Source organism: Dendrobates tinctorius, unplaced genomic scaffold, assembly GCF_039654945.1.
Source record: "Dendrobates tinctorius isolate UK_male_01 unplaced genomic scaffold, ASM3965494v1 ptg000008l, whole genome shotgun sequence".
NCBI classification, from domain to species: Eukaryota; Metazoa; Chordata; class Amphibia; order Anura; family Dendrobatidae; genus Dendrobates; species Dendrobates tinctorius.
In genome coordinates, this window is record NW_027361676.1 from 1,933,416 (window position 1) to 1,953,542 (window position 20,127).

Below are 20,127 nucleotides of genomic sequence, written 5' to 3' on the forward strand. Positions count from 1 at the left end.
TCAAGATCCGGAACACAGTCCGAATATGTTCCACATGAGAATCCCAATCCTTGGAGAAGATCAAAATATCATCCAGATAGATAATCAAAAATTTATCGACAAAATCTCGGAAAATATCGTTCATGAAGCACTGGAAGACAGAAGGGGCATTAGTGAGCCCAAAAGGCATCACCAGGTACTCAAAATGTCCCTCCGGAGTATTAAACGCCGTCTTCCATTCATCCCCATGCTTAATGCGAATAAGATTATACGCCCCCCTGAGGTCAAGCTTGGTAAACCAGCAAGCACCTTTAACTCTGGAGAATAGATCAGAAATCAGGGGTAACGGATACTGATATTTAACAGTAATTTTGTTGAGAGCACGATAATCAATACAAGGTCTTAATGATCCATCCTTTTTGGCTACAAAAAAAACGGCACGTAAGGGTGACGAGGATGGTCTAATATGACCCTTCTCCAAAGCCTCCTTAATATAGAATCGCATAGCCTCGTGCTCGGGTACAGATAAATTGAAGAGCCGACCCTTGGGAAATTTACACCCCGGGCTCAGTTCAATTGCACAGTCATAACTCCTATGAGGAGGCAGAGACGCAGACTCATTCTCACTAAATACATCATAAAAGTCCGCCAAATAATCAGGAACATCATGCGACTGAGGAGAGGTGGAAAACACCGGAGCCTCACTAAAGGCACACCGACAACCCCAACTCACCACAGACACAGATTTCCAAACCAAAACTGGATTATGAATTTGTAACCAGGGAAACCCCAGAACAATAGTATCATGCAGATTATGTAACACCAAAAACCTGCAATTTTCTTGATGGTCTGGGGCGACCCGCATTACCACCTGGGTCCAAAACTGAGGTTTATTTTTAGCCAAAGGAGTAGCATCAATCCCCCTCAAAGGGATAGGCGTCTGCAGAGGTGTCATCGGAAATCCACAACGTTTAGCAAAATCCAAGTCCATTAGGTTTAGAGCTGCTCCCGAATCCACAAAAGCCTTGGCGGAAAATGTGGACAGGGAGCAGATCAGAGTAATAGCCAGAAGAAACTTAGGTTGAACACCACCAACAGAAAACGTGTGTGCAAGGCGTTTCTCGCGTTTAGGACAGACAGAAATAATATGCGAGGCATCTCCACAGAAAAAACACAACTTATTACGCCTTCTGAACTCCTGACGCTGCTCTCTGGAAAAAACTCTATCACATTGCATAGGTTCAGACATCTGTTCAACAGGTGGCAGCACCTCTTGTGCAGCTCTGCGTTCGCGCAAACGCCGATCAACCTGAATGGCTAAAGACATAGAATCATCAAGACCAGAGGGAACAGGAAATCCCACCATAGTATCTTTTACGGCTTCTGACAGCCCCTTCCGAAAGAGAGCAGCCAAGGCATTATCATTCCAGGTAGTAAGTACTGCCCACTTTCGGAATTTTTGACAGTACAATTCTGCAGAATCACAACCCTGGTTCAATGCCAGCAGGTTCTTTTCAGCCTGATCAATGGCATTAGGTTCGTCATACAACAACCCCAAGGCCTGAAAAAATGCGTTCACATTAGTCAGAATAGGATCATCTGGTTTCAAAGAAAACGCCCAATCCTGGGGATCGCCACGCAGCAAAGAGATGACAATTTTAACCTGCTGCGCGGAGCTCCCTGACGAGTTAGGCTTCAAGGCAAAAAATAATTTACAATTATTTTTGAAATTCAAAAATTTAGACCGATCCCCAAAAAATACATCAGGTGTAGGAATCTTTGGTTCAGCAGCATGTGAATGAGCAAGGTAGGCGGAAATTCCCCGCACTTCCGCAGCGAGCTGCTCCACACGATCAGACAATTGCTTTATCTCCATTGAGAGAAAAAAAATTCCCCCTATGGCCTCAGAGATATAGAAGAAAAAATATACACACCTTTTTTTTTTTTTTTTTTTTTTTATACAATTCTTTCCTGCAATTGAGTACCCTAGGATCTGCGGTATGGCGGGTGATTCTGTTGTGATTGAGTCACCGTAGGAGGCAAAAATAGAAATGCTAGCTAAGTCCAGAAAACCAGAGAAGTTGGCAGCTATCGGATTGCAGACCCCTGAACCTATCAACACAACTAGCAGTAGCCGTGGGGGGCTCCTACAATGCCCTAGGCCCCTCGATCACAGCCGGAGGACTACATAGCCTAAAGACAGAAAGGGAAATCTAAACTGCCCCAGAGCAGACCCCAAAGCAAAAGGCAGCCCCCAACATATAATGACGGTGAAGCAAAAAGAAAGAAGAAAACACAGACAGAAAGATAGACTGAGCAAAGATGGGGCCCACGCTAGCTTTAGATAGGAAAGGACAGGAAGGCTGCTGTCTGCAATCCGTGAAAAACCCTATGAAAATAAGAGCCAACAACTGACAGTAAAAAAGGTCCTGAAGACGCTAGGCTTCAAAAAAGCTATGTCAGTACTCAGGACTATTCTGAAGACAGAGCAACAGGCAAAAGGAGATTCAGCTCACCCCAGCAGGGAATGGCAGAATCCAGAAAAGCAAGGAAAACAAAACACTAATGCAAAAAGGCAAAGCAGAAATCTTAGCTTTAGATGAGCAGGAATCAGACTGGTTTCCTAGAAGTCCACAGAGAAATCACCCGCAGGCCAGAAGGGCGTTGGCAGCCTTATATCCAGTCATTAACTCCACTCAGCCAGTCATCATCATCAGCCCCAGGTGTTTGACAATCAGGCTCACTACCTTTCTTCATCAGAAGAGGGAGTTCCTCAGGCCTCAGTAGTGAAGGGGAAAATGAACTCACAACTGTTGTGAGTTCATTTTCTGGTCCACCAGTTGTGAGTTCTCCTTCCAGGCTCCCTCTGGTGGTAACAGGAGGTAGTGAGGCTGATTTAATCAGTAGAGATCTTCCACCTGATAATGAGGATGACGATTGGACCTCAGGAATCTCAGACTGGATTTAAGACAGCCGACGCCCTATTCTAGTGCTGGTGATTCCTTCTGGCTTGTCAGGTCTTGGTTTTCAGCTCTGTTCCAGTCATCTAAAGCTAAGTTTTTCTGCTAATGTTCACACTTGATTTTGCGCTAAATTTCCACTCTTATTTATCTGTATTTGCCAATTTGCTTTTTGTCCCATATTAGATTGGCCTCTTTTTGCTCTGTCTCAGAATATTTCAGAGTGCTGATATAGTGGGAGAAGTCTAGTGACTTCAGGGTTAATTTTGCTATCAGAAGTGTTGCACTTTATTTTTGTAGGGTTTTTTGCAGATTGCAGACAGTGTCTTTCCTTTCCTATCCTTTCTAGTTAGTTTGGGCCCCATCGTTTGCTCAGTCTATTTTCCTGCCTGTGTTTGTGCTTTCATCTTGTTTCACCGTCAATACATGTGTGGAGGCTGTCTTTCCTTTGGGGTCTGCTCTGGGGCAGATAGTTTTCCTCTTTTCTGGCTTCAGGCTTATTTAGTCCTCTGGCTGTGATGAAGCGTCTAGGACCATCGTAGGTACGCTCCACGGCTGCTGCTAGTTGTGTGGTTAGGATCAGGGATCTGCAATCTGCATAGTTACCAACCTCTCTGGTTTTCTGTGACTTAGCTTGTTTTGTTTTTTTCTCCTCGGTGACCCATTCATAACAGGAGACATTGGGAATAGATGACAAAGTGGAATCATGGGAATTGATAGACAAACTGGAAGGAACAGACAGAGACACAAGGGAAGGTAGGGACAAATTGGTAGGTGAGGGTGGAAGTGGTGGGTTCAATGTGGGCATAGTTTTTGGCTCCTGGTTTTGGTCCTGATGCCAGATTTTTTTTTGGACCTCGCTTTTCTTGGCCGAGTGGCAGTGCTGGGCTCTGTAACAGTCATCTGGCATGGTGCTGGACTGGGCTGCATTGTGGATACTGCTGCAGGAGAGCTGTAGTGGGCAGGGGTGCTGGAATGGGCAGGGGTGCTGTAGTGGGCAGGGGTGCTGTAGTGGGCAGGGGTGGTGGACTAAGCAGGGGTGGTGGACTGGGAAGCATCGTTGATACTGCTGGCTGTATGGGTGCTGGACTATGGAGCATGGTGGATGCTGCCGGCTGCAGGGTTGATGGACTTGGCAGCGTGGTCGCTCGGTGAACTGGAGGCGGTGGTGGATAGTTCGGTGCTGTGGGAGGTGGAAAGTAGATTGGCTGCTGGTAATATCCTCCGGCCTGTTGATTGTAGGATTGAGACTGCTGCTGCTGTAATGCGTGGCTGTAAGCAACCTGGCAGGCCTGCATGACGTTCAGCTGGAGTTTAGGCGTAAGGTTTTCTGACACGCTCCGCTCTATTGCAGAAAAAAGTGTCGCCCTGGTCTCTCAAGGTCGGTTTCTAGGCGGTCAAGGCGTTTGTTGACTTCCTTGAACCCACTCTTCACTCTGTCAGCAATCAAGCTAATCCCATCCTGGAAGACCAAGCTTACTTGCAGAAACATGGGCATGCCTGACCTCTCCCAGGCCCTCTGCCACTGACGACCCAGCAAAAGCAGAAGCAGAGGGCTGAGAGAGGGGAAAAGCTAAAGCTAATGGACCAGCTGCCTCTACCCCAGCCTGTGAAGCCTGCAAGGTTGCTCCATCGCTGGTGGATGACTGAGACTGTGTCTGTTCAGTGGCTGGTCGATGAGGGACCGCTTCAACCGAGGATGATCCGGGTTGTGTGGTGCTGCACCAGGTTCTGTGTGGAAAAGAGAAAAACATTAGTGCAAAAATCAAGGTTGTGTTGTACTGCTCCTGGTTCTGTGTGTGGAAAATAATTAAACATTAGTAAAAAGAAAAAAATATATATATACTTATACTTACGTTCGCTGAGCAAGCACAGACCTCAGAAAGGCAAGATCCTAGTGGTACTTGTATTTGCGGAACCTTGCAGCAGAACCACTTCGAACCCGAACCTCCTCTCTCATGTCCTTGTTGAAGCGGTCTTTCATTGAGTGCCAGCGGATTTTGATTTGCTTCACTGTGAAGGGGGAAAAAAAACAATTAGAAAGCAATGTACATCCATTCACAGGTTCAATGCCGGTTCAGGCCACATTGCAATACTTACCAAAATCAGTTCTGGCTTGCGCCGTGGCACTGTCCAAACCAAGCAGCAGCGATGTTGCCGCTTCTTCCCAGAGACGTCGAATCACCACATTGTCAGAGTGGTGACGGTCACGGGTGTCCCACAACGGTACTCGCCCTTGCACAAGGTGAATAAGTTGCTCGTTGTCTATGTCGAGTGTGGCTTCTTCCCGTTGTGAAACCTATTGATAATAGAAGAAAATAATTTTAAGTAAAACTGAAAAAAAATTGTATTACAACTCTGATGAAAAGAATACTTACACCCAGTCTTTCCTCCTGAGACACATGAGCCCGACGACCCTGGGAAGAATCCTCTCCACTGGACTACTCCTGCTCTTCATCACTGCCAGGTACCTGTAAAGAAATAAAATTATTTAACACATGTGGCGTATTGCCAGTCAATACATACCAATCAGTATAGCAAATGTGATTACATAATCTTTGTCGGGTCCACCATGGGAAGAAGTCTGTTTTTCATTTGAGGACATGTTGAAGCGCAGGCTGCAGTGAAGTAAAATACTACAGAAAAAAGCAGAAGAAAAAATAAACTTGTAAAGATCCAAAAACAATGTAGAGCAAAAAAAAAAATGGGCAACAATACTTACATTACATGTAGTAGTCCAACACCACAGCAGTCAGCACAGGCCAGGGACAGATGGCAGCAACAGGAGACAACCACAGCACCAGGAGATGACCTGTAGAAAACTGCTGCACCACAAGACAACTACTGCACCAGAGAGTTGGCCAGTCTACAAGGAACAAAAAAGCATTCAGAGAGACAGACATTTCCAAAGCTTCTATACTTACATAGTCAGTGTTGTCCTCACCACGACAGAAAGCAGCACCAGGAGACGAACTGGAGAAACCCGCTGCAACAGGAGACAACCACTGCACCAGAGAGTCGGCCAGTCTACAAAGAACAGAAAAAGCATTAAGAGAGACAGACATTTCCGTAGTTTCTATACTTACATAGACAGTGTTGTCCTCACCACGACAGAAAGCAGCACCAGGAGACAAACTGGAGAAACCCACTGCAACAGGAGCCAACCACTGTACCAGGCCAGTCAACACGTCTAAAAGTAAACAGAAAATTTTTTTAGTACAAAGTAAAAACAGCAGTGAGGGAGGATGACATTTTGTAAGGTTCTATACTTGCATAGCCAGTGTTGTGGTATCGTCCAGAGTCCAGAGAGTTATGGCCTTGCTGTGCCCACACTTCCTTTTATAGAGCTCTCAATTAGCAGCTGGTTGAATCACTTCCTGGACCAACTCATTAAAAAAAGCATGCGTATAGAATGCATATGCATACGCATGTCCTTTCGTATGCATGAGTTCCCATAGACAGTAATGCGTTTATTTGACACACTCATCCGAATGCGCATGAATGCGCATATATGACGGTTTTTGCCGTTTCCTAAAATCCAGCATGTTGCATTCGCTGGACCCCGCCACACACTGAAAAACAACGCATGCTTACGCTGACGCATGCAAACTGATGGAAACGCATGCCCCTTGCGCATATATGACGGATTTTTGCCGTTTCCAAAAATCCAACATGCTGCGTTTGACGCATGCGAACTGATGCAAATGCATGTCCCTGCATACACCATGTTAAAGATAGGCAAACATGACGCATACGGATTGCTGCGGATGAAACGCTACGCTGCGCAAACAGACGCAAATGTGAAACCAGCCTAACACCATAAAAAACAAAACCCAAATTCTGAATTAGTTCTAACACTGAGATATGGGAGGGAGAGAGAAGAAAGCTCCCTAGATTTGCATCAGTATTGCAGAGCACTCAGATAGATAGAGCACACCTTTCAGCAGCCAAATGGTAGAACATTTTTTAATGAAGACTATTTAGAAAGTTGTTAAACTTTGCATTGAATTGAAATGAAGAAAATAAAGTATTGTCTGCGTGAAGGTCTACATAGCATTTGAAAAAACCTGTGCAGTTTTGTAAAGATAAGGGTAACCAGTTCCATGCACTATTAGGTGACTAGGGAATACTTCAGCAACAATAGAGGCTCCTTAGAACACCAGATGGAGCAACCTGAGATCCTAATCTGATTAGATTTACAGTAGGTGAGAAAACAGAATGGCTGTATATATGCTTAAATAGAACAACGGGATGCACAACTAGGGGACAATTCTTGAATATCTGAAAACGTATTCAGTACTTACCCTTGCATTAAAAATGTCCCCAAGGCTGATGCATGTCTCTGCAAGGCTTTTGCTCAAGTTACTTGTTTTGGCAACTTCTATGAAATTTTCCAAATATTGAATGCTTTCAGTAATTTTTCCTTGGCTGAAAGAGAGAGAGGTAGAGAGAGAAATTCCATTACTGTAACCTTACACAATAAATTGCGTACTTGAAAGTACTGAAATAGCCAGTCATATATATTTACATATACCTAAGCTAGAGTAGATATAGTACTGGTCAAAAGTTTGGACACACTGACTTATGTTATTGTTTTCCGTGTCCTTATTGGAATGTGTATATAGTAGATTCAGAATCAAGGCAGCAAAGCCATAATTGACCACATATAGATACAAAGAGCAAACGAACAAATGTGAATGTGTTAAAACTTAGATTCTTTAGAGTACTTTCCTTTTAGGACATGTGCAATCAGCATAGTTTTTTAAAGCCAAATATGCTTCATGAAAATGTTGTTGGTGTTTCTCATGAAGCTTTCGTTGTATTTGTGGCAATTTTGCCTCCATTTGTTTCTATATAGCAACGGCTTTCAAGAGAGCAGAATACAGTTGTGGCCAAAAGTATTGACACCCCTGCAATTTTGGCAGCTAATACTCTGTTTCTTCCTGAAAATGATTGCAAACACAAATTCTTTGGTATTATTATCTTCATTTAATGTGTCTTAAATGAAAAAATACAAAAAGAATTGTTCTAAAGCCAAATTGGATAAAATTCCACACCAAACATAAAAAAGAGGGTGGACAAAAGTATTGGCACTGTTCGAAAAATCATGTGATGCTTCTCTAATTTGTGTAATTAACAGCACCTGTAACTTACCTGTGGCACCTAACAGGTGTTGGCAATAACTAAATCACACTTGCAGCCAGTTGACATGGATTAAAGTTGACTCAACCTCTGTCCTGTGTCCTTGTGTGTACCACATTGAGCATGGAGAAAAGAAAGAAGACCAAATAACTGTCTGAGGACTTGAGAAACCAAATTGTGAGGAAGCATGAGCAATCTCAAGGCTACAAGTCCATTTCCAAAGACCTGAATGTTCCTGTGTCTACCGTGCGCAGTGTCATCAAGAAGTTTAAAGCCCATGGCACTGTGGCTAACCTCCCTAGATGTGGACAGAAAAGAAAAATTGGCAAGAGATTTCAACGCAAGATTGTGCGGATGTTGGATAAAGAACCTCGACTAACATCCAAACAAGTTCAAGCTGCCCTGCAGTCCGAGGGTACAACAGTGTCAACCCGTACTATCCATCGGCGTCTGAATGAAAAGGGACTGTATGGTAGGAGACCCAGGAAGACTCTACTTCTTACCCCGAGACATAAAAAAGCCAGGCTGGAGTTTGCCAAAACTTACCTGAAAAAGCCTAAAACATTTTGGAAGAATGTTCTCTGGTCAGATGAGACAAAAGTAGAGCTTTTTGGGCAAAGGCATCAACATAGAGTTTACAGGAGAAAAAAAGGCATTCAAAGAAAAAAACACGGTCCCTACAGTCAAACATGGCGGAGATTCCCTGATGTTTTGGGGTTGCTTTGCTGCCTCTGGCACTGGACTGCTTGACCGTGTGCATGGCTTTATGAAGTCTGAAGACTACCAACAAATTTTGCAGCATAATGTAGGGCCCAGTGTGAGAAAGCTGGGTCTCCCTCAGAGGTCATGGGTCTTCCAGCAGGACAATGACCCAAAACACACTTCAAAAAGCACTAGAAAATGGTTTGAGAGAAAGCACTGGAGACATCTAAGGTGGCCAGCAATGAGTCCAGACCTGAATCCCATAGAACACCTGTGGAGAGATCTAAAAATGGCAGTTTGGAGAAGACACCCTTCTAATATCAGGGACCTGGAGCAGTTTGCCAAAGAAGAATGGTCTAAAATTCCAGCAGAGCATTGTAAGAAACTCATTGATGGTTACCGGAAGCGGTTGGTCGCAGTTATTTTGGCTAAAGGTTGTGCAACCAAGTATTAGGCTGAGGGTGCCAATACTTTTGTCTGGCCCATTTTTGGAGTTTTGTGTGAAATGATCAATGTTTTGCTTTTTGCTTCATTCTCTTGTGTTTTTTCATTTAAGACAATTTAAATGAAGATAGTAATACCAAAGAATTTGTGTTTGCAATCATTTTCAGGAAGAAACGGAGTATTATCTGACAAAATTGCAGGGGTGTCAATACTTTTGGCCACAACTGTAGATCAGTTACATCTTTTTGCCACTTCACAGCTTTCAAAACATGAAGCAGTTAAAAGAAAATTACAAAAGACGGAATATACAGTATGCACAGCAAGTCATTCTTTTAGTGCTTTTTCGGGTGGGTTTCAAGTGGAACCCACCTCAAAAAGAAGTCGTGTGCATATACCCCTACTCTGATGATAGCTTTACACACTATTGGCATTCTTTAAAATGTGTTCATCAGGTAGTCCCTCAAAATAGATTTACAACAGTCTAGAAGGGATTCCCAGAGGTGCTGCTGAGTACTTGGCTGCTTCATTCTGTGAATTCAATTTGTCCCCAACCATTTCATTTGGATTGAAGTTGGATGCTTGTGGAAGCAATACATCTGATGAAGCACCCCATCCCTCTTCTTCTTGGTCACATAGTCCTTAAATAGTCTGGAGGTGTCTTTTGAATCATTGTCCTGTTGCAACACAAATGATGGTCTCACTAAGTGCAAAACCAGAAGGGATGACATGTTTTAGAATACTGTGTTAGCCATAATGGGTAAGTGTGCCTTGAATTTGAAATAATTAATCAAAAGTTTCACAAGTAAAGTACCCCTACAGCATCATCTCCCCCCTCATGATTCATGGTGGGCACAATACATGTTAAAATTATCCGTTCACCTTTTCTGTGTCTTATCATGATTGCATCCAGTACCAACAATTTCAAAATATAAGTAATTAAAGCACAAACTTTAATTAATCTAATGTTGAGTCATTTTGTTGTTTGTCCCAAACAAGCTTTTTCTTCTTGTATTCAGTCCTCAGAAGTGACTTCATTGCAGCAATTTGACATTACTGGTCTTTTACTCGCAGTATCCTCTGGACAGTTGATGTGTTGCTACTTGATGTCATTTCATAATGTATGAGGGCTGGTATCTAAGGTGGTGTCAACGTGTATTTTCTGAAGCTGGTAACTCTTAGTCTTATTTTCCTGGGGAAGATCTCATTACAGCCAATTGCATCATAACTGCACTTGAGGATACCTTCAAAACTCTGGCAATTTTCTGGGTTTAGAGACTGACATTTTTTAAAGTAATGATGGACTGTTGTTTCTCTTTATTTAGCTGAGTGTTTCTTGCCATATTCTGGCTTAGAACAATTGTGGAATAGGGCTCAGCACTGTATATAACTGTGTACCAACACTGCCACTTCAAAATACACCTGATGGTCACAAACTCTTTCTGAAGGTCAGTGATTCCACAAATGAAATGTTGATGAGGCACATCTGTTTATTGGAAGACATTCCAGGTGACTGCTTGAGAGAATACCAAGGGGAAGTATAGCTGTCCTCCGAGTAAAATGAGGATAGCTTGAGGAATTAAATCTACAGTTTAACACATATTCAGCTACAAGTTTAGTGTTGATACCTGACATTTTTTTTATCATAATAAATATGCATTTTATCTAATTGATATAGTACATTTGTGGTGATTAGATAATTAGATTGATGTTTTAGAATGTATTCTGATAATTTACTATGATTTTTGGCTCAAATTGTTTTTTGGAAGATTATTTATATTTTCTCATTTGTTTCACACATGTTTCTTTACTCCTTGCTTCCATAAGTGATGCTTCATGGTTTTGCTGCCTTCAGTCTAAATCTACAATGTGTACATTGTAATAAGAACAGGGAAAATCACTGGATGAACAGGTGTGTCCAAACTTTTGACCGGTATTGAATGAAATGTGATTTCCAGGTAATGGTCCTAACATGACTGTACATTTTTATAAAATAAACATGCCAATATCTAGAAAAACTGAACTAATGCATACATCCTTAGACACAAAATTAGTCCCACAATTGAATTCAACACATGGCACTTCAATAAACATGAACATACAAAACTGGACGACTGATGTCATGAAACAACAGCCCCAAAGAAGAGACCCCCCAAAAAATGCATAATAAAATATACAAATTTTATTTATATTAAATTTAAAATATCCATAAAAATTTAGGCACAGAATATATGTAAAAAAAGTGCTACCAGAAGGGGGAACACAAGCAACACTTCAAATCCAAACATATATAATCTCAATGTGAAACTTAATCACAAAATTTGAATATAAGGCATAACCATATATATCAGACATAAAATGGAATCTCATATTACATCAAAAGAATGTTAACCAGGGATAAAAACATAGGCTGATTAAAAAGTGTTATATCAAATGGTGCTAATAATTTCCCGAAAGATTGACTAGCCCAAAAATACACAAAAAGAATCAATCTCCCATTAAGGTGTAACCGATACTTGAACCGCTATAAGGTATACGTGAAATGGTTGCCAAGAGCCCTGGAAAGTGAGCGGTGTGTGTCCCCTCGCCCCGACGCGCATTTCGCCCGCAGCTTCTTCCGGGGGCGTGTCAAACAGGGGTATGGGAGGGTCTTTTATGCCGCAAGGTGGCCAATTACAACGTTGAATGAAATGAGGGTAAAGTGCATAACAATGGTTCACCCCTGACCATACGGCGCATGCGCCTGTCAATATCCCAACCACTTCACAAAACCACTTCCTGGATATCGATAGCCATAATGACTGTGCGTATGCGGGCATCGTCATACCCCACGCACTTCCTGGAGCGCTTACCTCTGGCCCAGCTTGCGTTCCAGCTTGCGGTCCAGCTAGTGATATCCAGGAAGTGGACCTTTAGTAAATAATGTCACATTACACCAAATTCTCTAATGACAAAGGGAAATCATTTCACTTGGTCTAATTTACATTAGCAGATTTATTATACTGTCAAAAATATAAGTAATATGATAAGAAAGTTTGTGTCAAACAATCAATCGGATTATAATACTAAACTTCATAAAACCTTGTCTAATAAAGGGCCTCTATGTTCTAAAAGTTGGTAAATACTCTTATTGGTTAACCAAAAATATATCACTCTTATAATTACTTTTTTTTATGTCGTTACTATCAAATAGAATTTGTAAAATTTTTAATTTGCATACTAAATAAAAAATGAATCACCTTTCTAAATAGTCTTCATTAACCCCTTCATGACCCAGCCTATTTTGACCTTAATGACCTGGCCATTTTTTGCAATTCTGACCAGTGTCCCTTTATGAGGTAATAACTCTGGAACGCTTCAACGCATCCTAGCGATTCTGAGATTGTTTTTTCGTGACATATTGGGCTTCATGTTAGTGGTAAATTTAGGTCGATAATTTTTGTGTTTATTTGTGAAAAAATCAGAAATTTGGTGAAAATTTTGAAAATTTCGCAATTTTCAAATTTTGAATTTTTATTCTGTTAAACTAGAGAGTTATGTGACACAAAATAGTTACTAAATAACATTTCCCACATGTCTACTTTACATCAGCACAATTTTAGAAGCAAAATATTTTTTTGTTAGGAAGTTATAAGGGTTAAAAGTTGACCAGTGATTTCTCATTTTTACAACAAAATTTACAAAACCATTTTTTTAAGGACCACCTCACATTTGAAGTCACTTTGAGGGATCTATATGGCAGAAAATACCCAAAAGTGACACCATTCTAAAAACTGAACCCCTCAAGCTACTCAAAACCACAATCAAGAAGATTATTAACCCTTCAGGTGTTTCACAGCAGCTAAAGCAATGTGGAAGGAAAAAATGGACATTTTAATTTTTCCAACACAAAATTTCTTTCAGCATCAATTTTTTCATTTTCACATGGGCAACAGGATACCTCATATGTGGTCATAAACCACTGTTTGGGCGCATGGCAGGGCTCAGAAGGGAAGGAGCGCCATTTGACTTTTTGAATGGAAAATATGCTGGAATATTTAGCGCTTGCCATGTCGCGTTTGGAGAGTCGCTGTGCGCCTAAGCACTGGAGCTCCCCCACAAGTGACCCCATTTTGGAAACTAGACCCCCCAAGGAACTTATCTAGATGCATAGTGATCACTTTGAACCCCCAAGTGCTTCTCAAATTGATCCGTAAAAAAAAAAAGTACTTTTTTTTCACAAAAATTATCTTTTAGTCTTAGTTTTTTCATTTTCACATGGGCAACAGGATAAAATGGATCCTAAAATTTGTTGGGCAATTTCTCCTGAGTACACCGATACCTCATATGTGGTCATAAACCACTGTTTGGGTGCACGGCAGGGCCCGGAAGGGAAGGAGCGCCATTTGACTTTTTGAATGGAAAATTAGCTCCAATCGTTATCGGACAGCATGTCGTGTTTGGAGAGCCCCTGTGTGCCTAAACATTGGAGCTCCCCCACAAGTGATACCATTTTGGAAACTAGACCCCTTAAGGAACTTATCTAAATGTGTAGTGAGCACTTTGAACCCCCAAGTGCTTCACAAAAGTTTATAACATAGAGCAGTGAAAATAAAAAATCATTTTTTTTACCCCATATGTGGGGGGGGGGGCACTGTTTGGGTGCACGGCAGGGCGCAGAAGGGAATGAGCGCCATTTGACTTTTTGAAATGAAAATTAGCTCCAATCGTTAGCGGACACCATGTCGTGTTTGGAGAGCCCCTGTGTGCCTAAACTTTGGAGCTCCCCCACAAATGACCCCATTTTGGAAACTAGACCCCCTAAGGAACTTATCTAGATGCATAGTGAGCACTTTGAACCCCCAGGTGATTCACAGAAGTTTATAATGCAGAGCAGTGAAAATAAAAAATCTTTTTTTTTCCTAAAACAAAATTTTTTAGTTGGCAATTTTTTATTTTCACAAGGGTACTAGGATAAATTGGACCCCAAAAGTTGTTGTCCAGTTTCTCCTGAGTACGCTGGTACCCCATATGTGGGGGGGAACCACTGTTTGGGCACACGTTGGGGCTGAGCAGGGAAGTAGTGACATTTTGGAATGCTGACTTTGATGGAATGGTCTGCGGGCGTCATGTTACATTTGCTGAGCCCCTGTGTGCCTAAACAGTAGAAACCCCCCACAAGTGACCCCATTTCGGAAACTAGACCCCCCAAGGAACTTATCTAGATGTGTGGTGAGCACCTTGAACCCCCAAGTGCTTCACAGAAGTTTATAACGCAGAGCCGTGAAAATAAAAAATCATTTTTTTCCCTCCAAAAAATGATTTTTAGCACGCAATTTTTTTTTTCACAAGGGTAACAGGATAAATTGGACCCCAAAAGTTGTTGTCCAGTTTGTCCTGAGTACGCTGATACCCCATATGTGGGGGATGACCACTGTATGGGCACACGTCAGGGCTCGGAAGGGAAGTAGTGACGTTTTGGTATGCAGACTTTGATGGAATGGCCTGCGGGCATCATGTTACATTTGCAGAGCCCTTGATGTACCTAAACTGTGGAAACCCCCCACAAGTGACCCCATTTTGGAAACAAGACCCCATAAGGAACTTGCCTAGATATGTGGTGAGCACCTTGAACCCCGAAGTGCTTCACAGAAGATTGTAACGCAGAGCCATGAAAATAAAAAATCTTTTTTTTTCCTCAAAAAATGAATTTTTAGCTAGCAATTTTTCATTTTCACAAGGGTAACAGGAGAAATTGGACCCCAAAAGTTGTTGTCCAGTTTGTCCTGAGTACGCTGATACCCCATATGTGGGGGATGACCACTGTATGGGCACACGTCAGGGCTCGGAAGGGAAGTAGTGACGTTTTGGTATGCAGACTTTGATGGAATGGTCTTCGGGCATCATGTTACATTTGCAGAGCCCTTGATGTACCTAAACTGTGGAAACCCCCCACAAGTGACCCCATTTTGGAAACTAGACCCCATAAGCAACTTGCCTAGATATGTGGTGAGCACCTTGAACCCCGAAGTGCTTCACAGAAGATTGTAACGCAGAGCCATGAAAATAAAAAATCTTTTTTTTTCCTCAAAAAATGAATTTTTAGCTAGCAATTTTTTATTTTCACAAGGGTAACAGGAGAAATTGGACCCCAATAGTTGTTGTCCAGTTTGTCCTGAGTAAGCTGATACCCCATATGTGGGGAGGGACCACTGTTTGGGCACACGTCGGGGCTCGGAAGGGAAGTAGTGACGTTTTGAAATACCGACTTGATTGAATGGTCTGCGGGCATCATGTTACGTTTGCAGAGCCTCTGATGTGCCTAAACAGTGGAAACCCCCCACAAGTGACCCCATTTTGGAAACTAGACCACCCAAGGAACTTATCTAGATGTGTGGTGAGCAGGACTTTGAACCCCCAAGTGCTTCACAGAAGTTTATAACGCAGAACCGTGAAAATAAAAAATCTTTTTTTTCCTCAAAAAATGATTTTTTAGCCCGCAATTTTTTATTTTCACAAGGGTAACAGGAGAAATTGGACCCCAAAAGTTGTTGTCCAGTTTGTCCTGAGTACGCTGGTACCCAATATGTGGGGAGGGACCATTGTTTGGGCACACGTCAGGGCTCGGAATGGAAGTAGTGGCGTTTTGAAATGCAGACTTTGATGGAATAGTCTGCGGTCATTACGTTTGCAGAGCCCCTGATGTGCCTAAACAGTGGAAACCCCCCACAAGTGACCCCATTTTGGAAACTAGACCTTCCAAGGAACTTATGTAGATGTATGGTGAGCACTTTCAACCCCCAAGTGCTTCACAGAAGTTTATAATGCAGAGACGTGAAAATGAAAAAAACATTTTTTTTAGCCCCCAATTTTTTTATTTTCCCAAGGGTAACAGGAGAAATTAGTCCCCAAAAGTTGTTGTGCAATTTTTCCTGAGTACGCTGACACCCCATATGTGGGGGTAAACCACTGTTTGGGCACACGTCGGGGCTTGGAAGGGAGGGATCACTGTTTGACTTTTTGAACCCAAAATTGGCTGGAATCAATGGTTGCACCATATCGCGTTTGGAGACCCCCTGATGTGCCTAAACAGTGGACACCCCACAATTCTAACTTCAACCCTAACCCCAACACATCCCTAACCACAGTCCTAACCCCAACACATCCCTAACCCCAATCCCAACCCTATCCATAACCCTAACCCCAACAAACCCCTAACCCCAACACTAACCATAACACTAACCACAAGCCTAACCCTAATTCTAACCCTAACCCTAATTCCAACCTTAACCCTAATTCCAACCCTAACCCTAATTCCAACCCTAACCCTAATTTCAACCCTAACCCTCTTTCCAACCCTAACCCTCTTTCCAACCCTAACGTTACCCTCTTTCCAACCCTAACCCTCTTTCCAACCCTAACCCTAACCCTCTTTCCAACCTTAACCCTAACCCTCTTTCCAACCCTAACCCTAACCCTAACCCTCTTTCCAACCCTAACCCTAACCCTAATGGAAAAATAAAAATAAAAATATTTTCTTTATTTTATTAGTTATGCCTACCTATGGGGGTGATAATTGGGGGGTTCATTTACTTTTTATTTCATTTTGATCACTGTGAGAGTGATCAAAATGAAATAATGGAATCTGCAGCCGGCAGATTCGGGCGGGCGCACTGCGCATGCGCCCGCCATTTTCCAAGATGGCGGCGCCCATGAACCGGACCCGCCGGACACCGGGAGCGACGGGGGGACTTAGAAGGTGCCGGGGGCAGTGAGAGTGGGTGAGGGGGTTATCGGAAGCTGGCGGAGAGCGGAGGGAATGGGAGGGGGGCAGATGATGACAGCGGCGGCAGATCGCCGCTGTCATTCAGTTGCGGGGGGGGCGATCGCCGGTGGGGGGGGTCGAATCGGTGTCTCCAGCCATGGCCGATGCTACTGCAGCATCGGCCATGGCTGGATTTATTGCATCAATTTTCATTGATGAAATATTACTATCGCTCTGATTGGCTGTTTCACTTTTAACAGCCAATCAGAGCGATCGTAGCCACGTGAGGGCGAAGCCACGCCCCCTGTGGTGAATTACAAAGCCCCCTGTATCTGCGGGTCAGGTGACCTTTCATTGACCCCGGTCACCCGACCCGCAGGGGGGCTTTGAATTCATGACACAGGGTATGCGTCATAGGTCGGATTGGCACCGACTTTCATGACGCATACGCTGTGTCACAGGTCGGGAACCGGTTAAAAAATATTCTACCATTTTGCTGTTGCAGTGTCTGCAAGTCTTTTATCTAACTGAGCAATCTACAAAAAACGTTATGAAACAGTAAGAGCTCCAGCACCTGGTTCTGTTTATTTTCTCTGGTCTCATCCTCCCTTCACTCAATGTTAGGGTTATCAGCTGGAAAAGGGAAGGGATTGTGCACAGATATCCAACATGCAAAGGGGAGAAAGTATTTCAGAGAGGGTAGTGAGAATAGGCTACAGAAAGCAAGAAAGCAAATGAAAAAGTTGTGCTGATATATTAGCTAATATAGACAGCTGTACTCTGGGTGCATACAGAGATCACATTCAGTCTATACTACTGGGAGAGACAAAGAAAAATCAGAAACTGTAGACAAACTTAGAGCAATTTTATAAACTAAAGGTAAGAATAATTTTTCCAAGTCAAATGTGTCAATAGTATTTAAAGATATCCATTCTATAAATTGATTGTTGACTATTGTCTCATGATGAATATACGGGGGTCTGTGCTGAGTAGTTGATAAACGAAGCAACAAGAAGTAAACTACGAAGTTAAAATCCCTGCACCACTGCGACTGTCAGGTAGGGGCTGTCTTTCAGTCATATCATGACACTAGTAATGCACAGAACAATTAGTGTGACAGTATTGTAGGTCCTAATACAAGGTGATTCACTGGCTTCTTTACCTGGAAAAATTGCTACACCTTCCAAAAGAGACGATCTATCAGACTGAAATTTGGACTGTACATACTTTGGTTCATCAGAAACTGATGTTTTAAAGCAGACATTGAAAATGTCCACAGTTCGCATCCATGCACGCCATGTTCTCATCCATGCACATTGTTGAATGTGCTCCACAGGACATCTGGGGTCATAGCTCGAATTTCTCACTGTATGTTCTCTCTGAGTGCCTGTGATTTTCATGGCTTGTTACTGTATATCCGACCTTTCAAACGTCCCCAAAGAAAGGAAATCCGGTGGTGTTAAATCAGGCGATCTTGGTGGCCACAATTCCTTGGAGATTACTCGGTCATCGTTGACATGTGGAATATGACATGCCCTTCCCTTGGGAAAGCCTGTGTAATAATTTACATGGTGATGTCAGAAGTTGCTGTTTCACATCTTGAATTGTTTCCTCAAACATTTTTAAACGTACTCCTTCATGCCTATCCAGTAATGTTCCTGTACATTCCAGCTTATTCACTAATGACCGAATACACGGTTTGAATGGAGGATTTCAACCTCCAAACTTATTTAGAAACTCGCTTTGGCACCTCTTTAAGGACTCAGTTTTCCAATTACTTTTTTGCAATGAAAATACGCTGCTCCAAACTGTATCTGTACATTGTTAACAAATGAAAAGGGAATTCGACAGGCGTGAAAAGTAAGCATCACACAAACTACCAAGGCACAGAAGGACATGTAGCAAGTCTATCTCGTAGTGGAGATGACCAGTGGGGCAACAAGTAGGCAAGACCACTCGGTGCAAGGATGTTTCTCATCGCTGTCACTGAGGTTCATTGCACGCTCACTTATAATCCAAAGTATGTACAGTTCAAATTTTAGTATGGCTGACATCTCTTTTAGAAGTTATAGCAAATTTTCCAGGTAAAGTAGTGAGTGAATCACCCTGTAGGACACTTCATAAGCAGAGGATTAATTAAAATAACCCTTTAATATGCTAATTTCTTTAAATTCACAAAATGTATCCCTTTCTGACTTAGGACCTAACAGGTTATTCTCCAGTTAGTCTGCATGTACTAAGCCTGCACCATATACAGAAGATGCCAGATACTGCTTGTAGTAGTGGTGACCAGAGCTAGCTATGATTGCTGCTGTTTAACCATTTAAATGACGCTGTAAATCATTGACAGTGGCATTTAAATGGTGCAACTGTAGAGGCATGTGTAACCAAAAATAAAAAAAAATGGCCCCAATTTATCAATAATGTTTCTTTACACACCAGTCTTGATGAACAATGCCCTGGAAGAACATGAACCAAATTTATTAAAAGCTGTGTTGGTGTGTCTTTCAGCTGCTGTGTGTCACTACAAGAAAAGTACTCCAGTTCCATTCCATGGAGTATATTTCTGTTGTAATTTCATACCCCTTTTGTGAACTAAAGGAACAATGCTTGGCTGTATCCACTCCCAGAAAAGGTCTGCTCAATTTTCAAAAAGTAGGCAGAGCTAGCTGGGATTGGAGTAAAAAATTACCAAAAGTCACAAATGTTTTGGGAGTTGCGCATTTTCATGTCAGACTTCTCGCAAAAACTTTTTGATGAATCAGGACCGTAGGCTTTTTCTTCACCACACTTCACCACATTTCCAGAACACTGTATGGTAAATGAAAAAACTACAACTCTTGGAAGAAGGGGAGGAAAGAAAGTGCAAAACAAAAATTGGCCGTATAGGGAATGTTTTTTTTTGTTTTTTATTGGTAGAGTAGACTCTACTTGCAAGTGACAAAACAAACATCTGTAACATAATTTATATATAAAGTTGCACGTGTTTTTTTTCCCAGTAATGATATATTAGGAAAGAAAATCTCTTGTTACAGAAAACCAGCACAATCTTACAAGAGTACAGCAGAAGATTTACCGAGAATAAGAGCAGGGTTACAGTGTTAGACAAATATTAATTCCTCTTTTCCCAGTTCTCAGCATGTAGAACACAGGTGCAAC

The 20,127-nt window shown here is 42.3% G+C and overlaps 1 protein-coding gene across 1 annotated transcript in view; it reads right to left on the reverse strand.

Annotated features, from left to right (window-relative positions):
• TTC29 (tetratricopeptide repeat domain 29) overlaps positions 1–20,127 on the reverse strand; it is a 454,195-nt gene that overhangs the window by 99,878 nt on the left and 334,190 nt on the right. Inside the window, exon 9 of the mRNA XM_073576236.1 lies at positions 7,244–7,367. Coding sequence (XP_073432337.1) covers positions 7,244–7,367 — 124 coding nt within the window. The remainder of the gene's footprint in view (positions 1–7,243; positions 7,368–20,127) is intronic.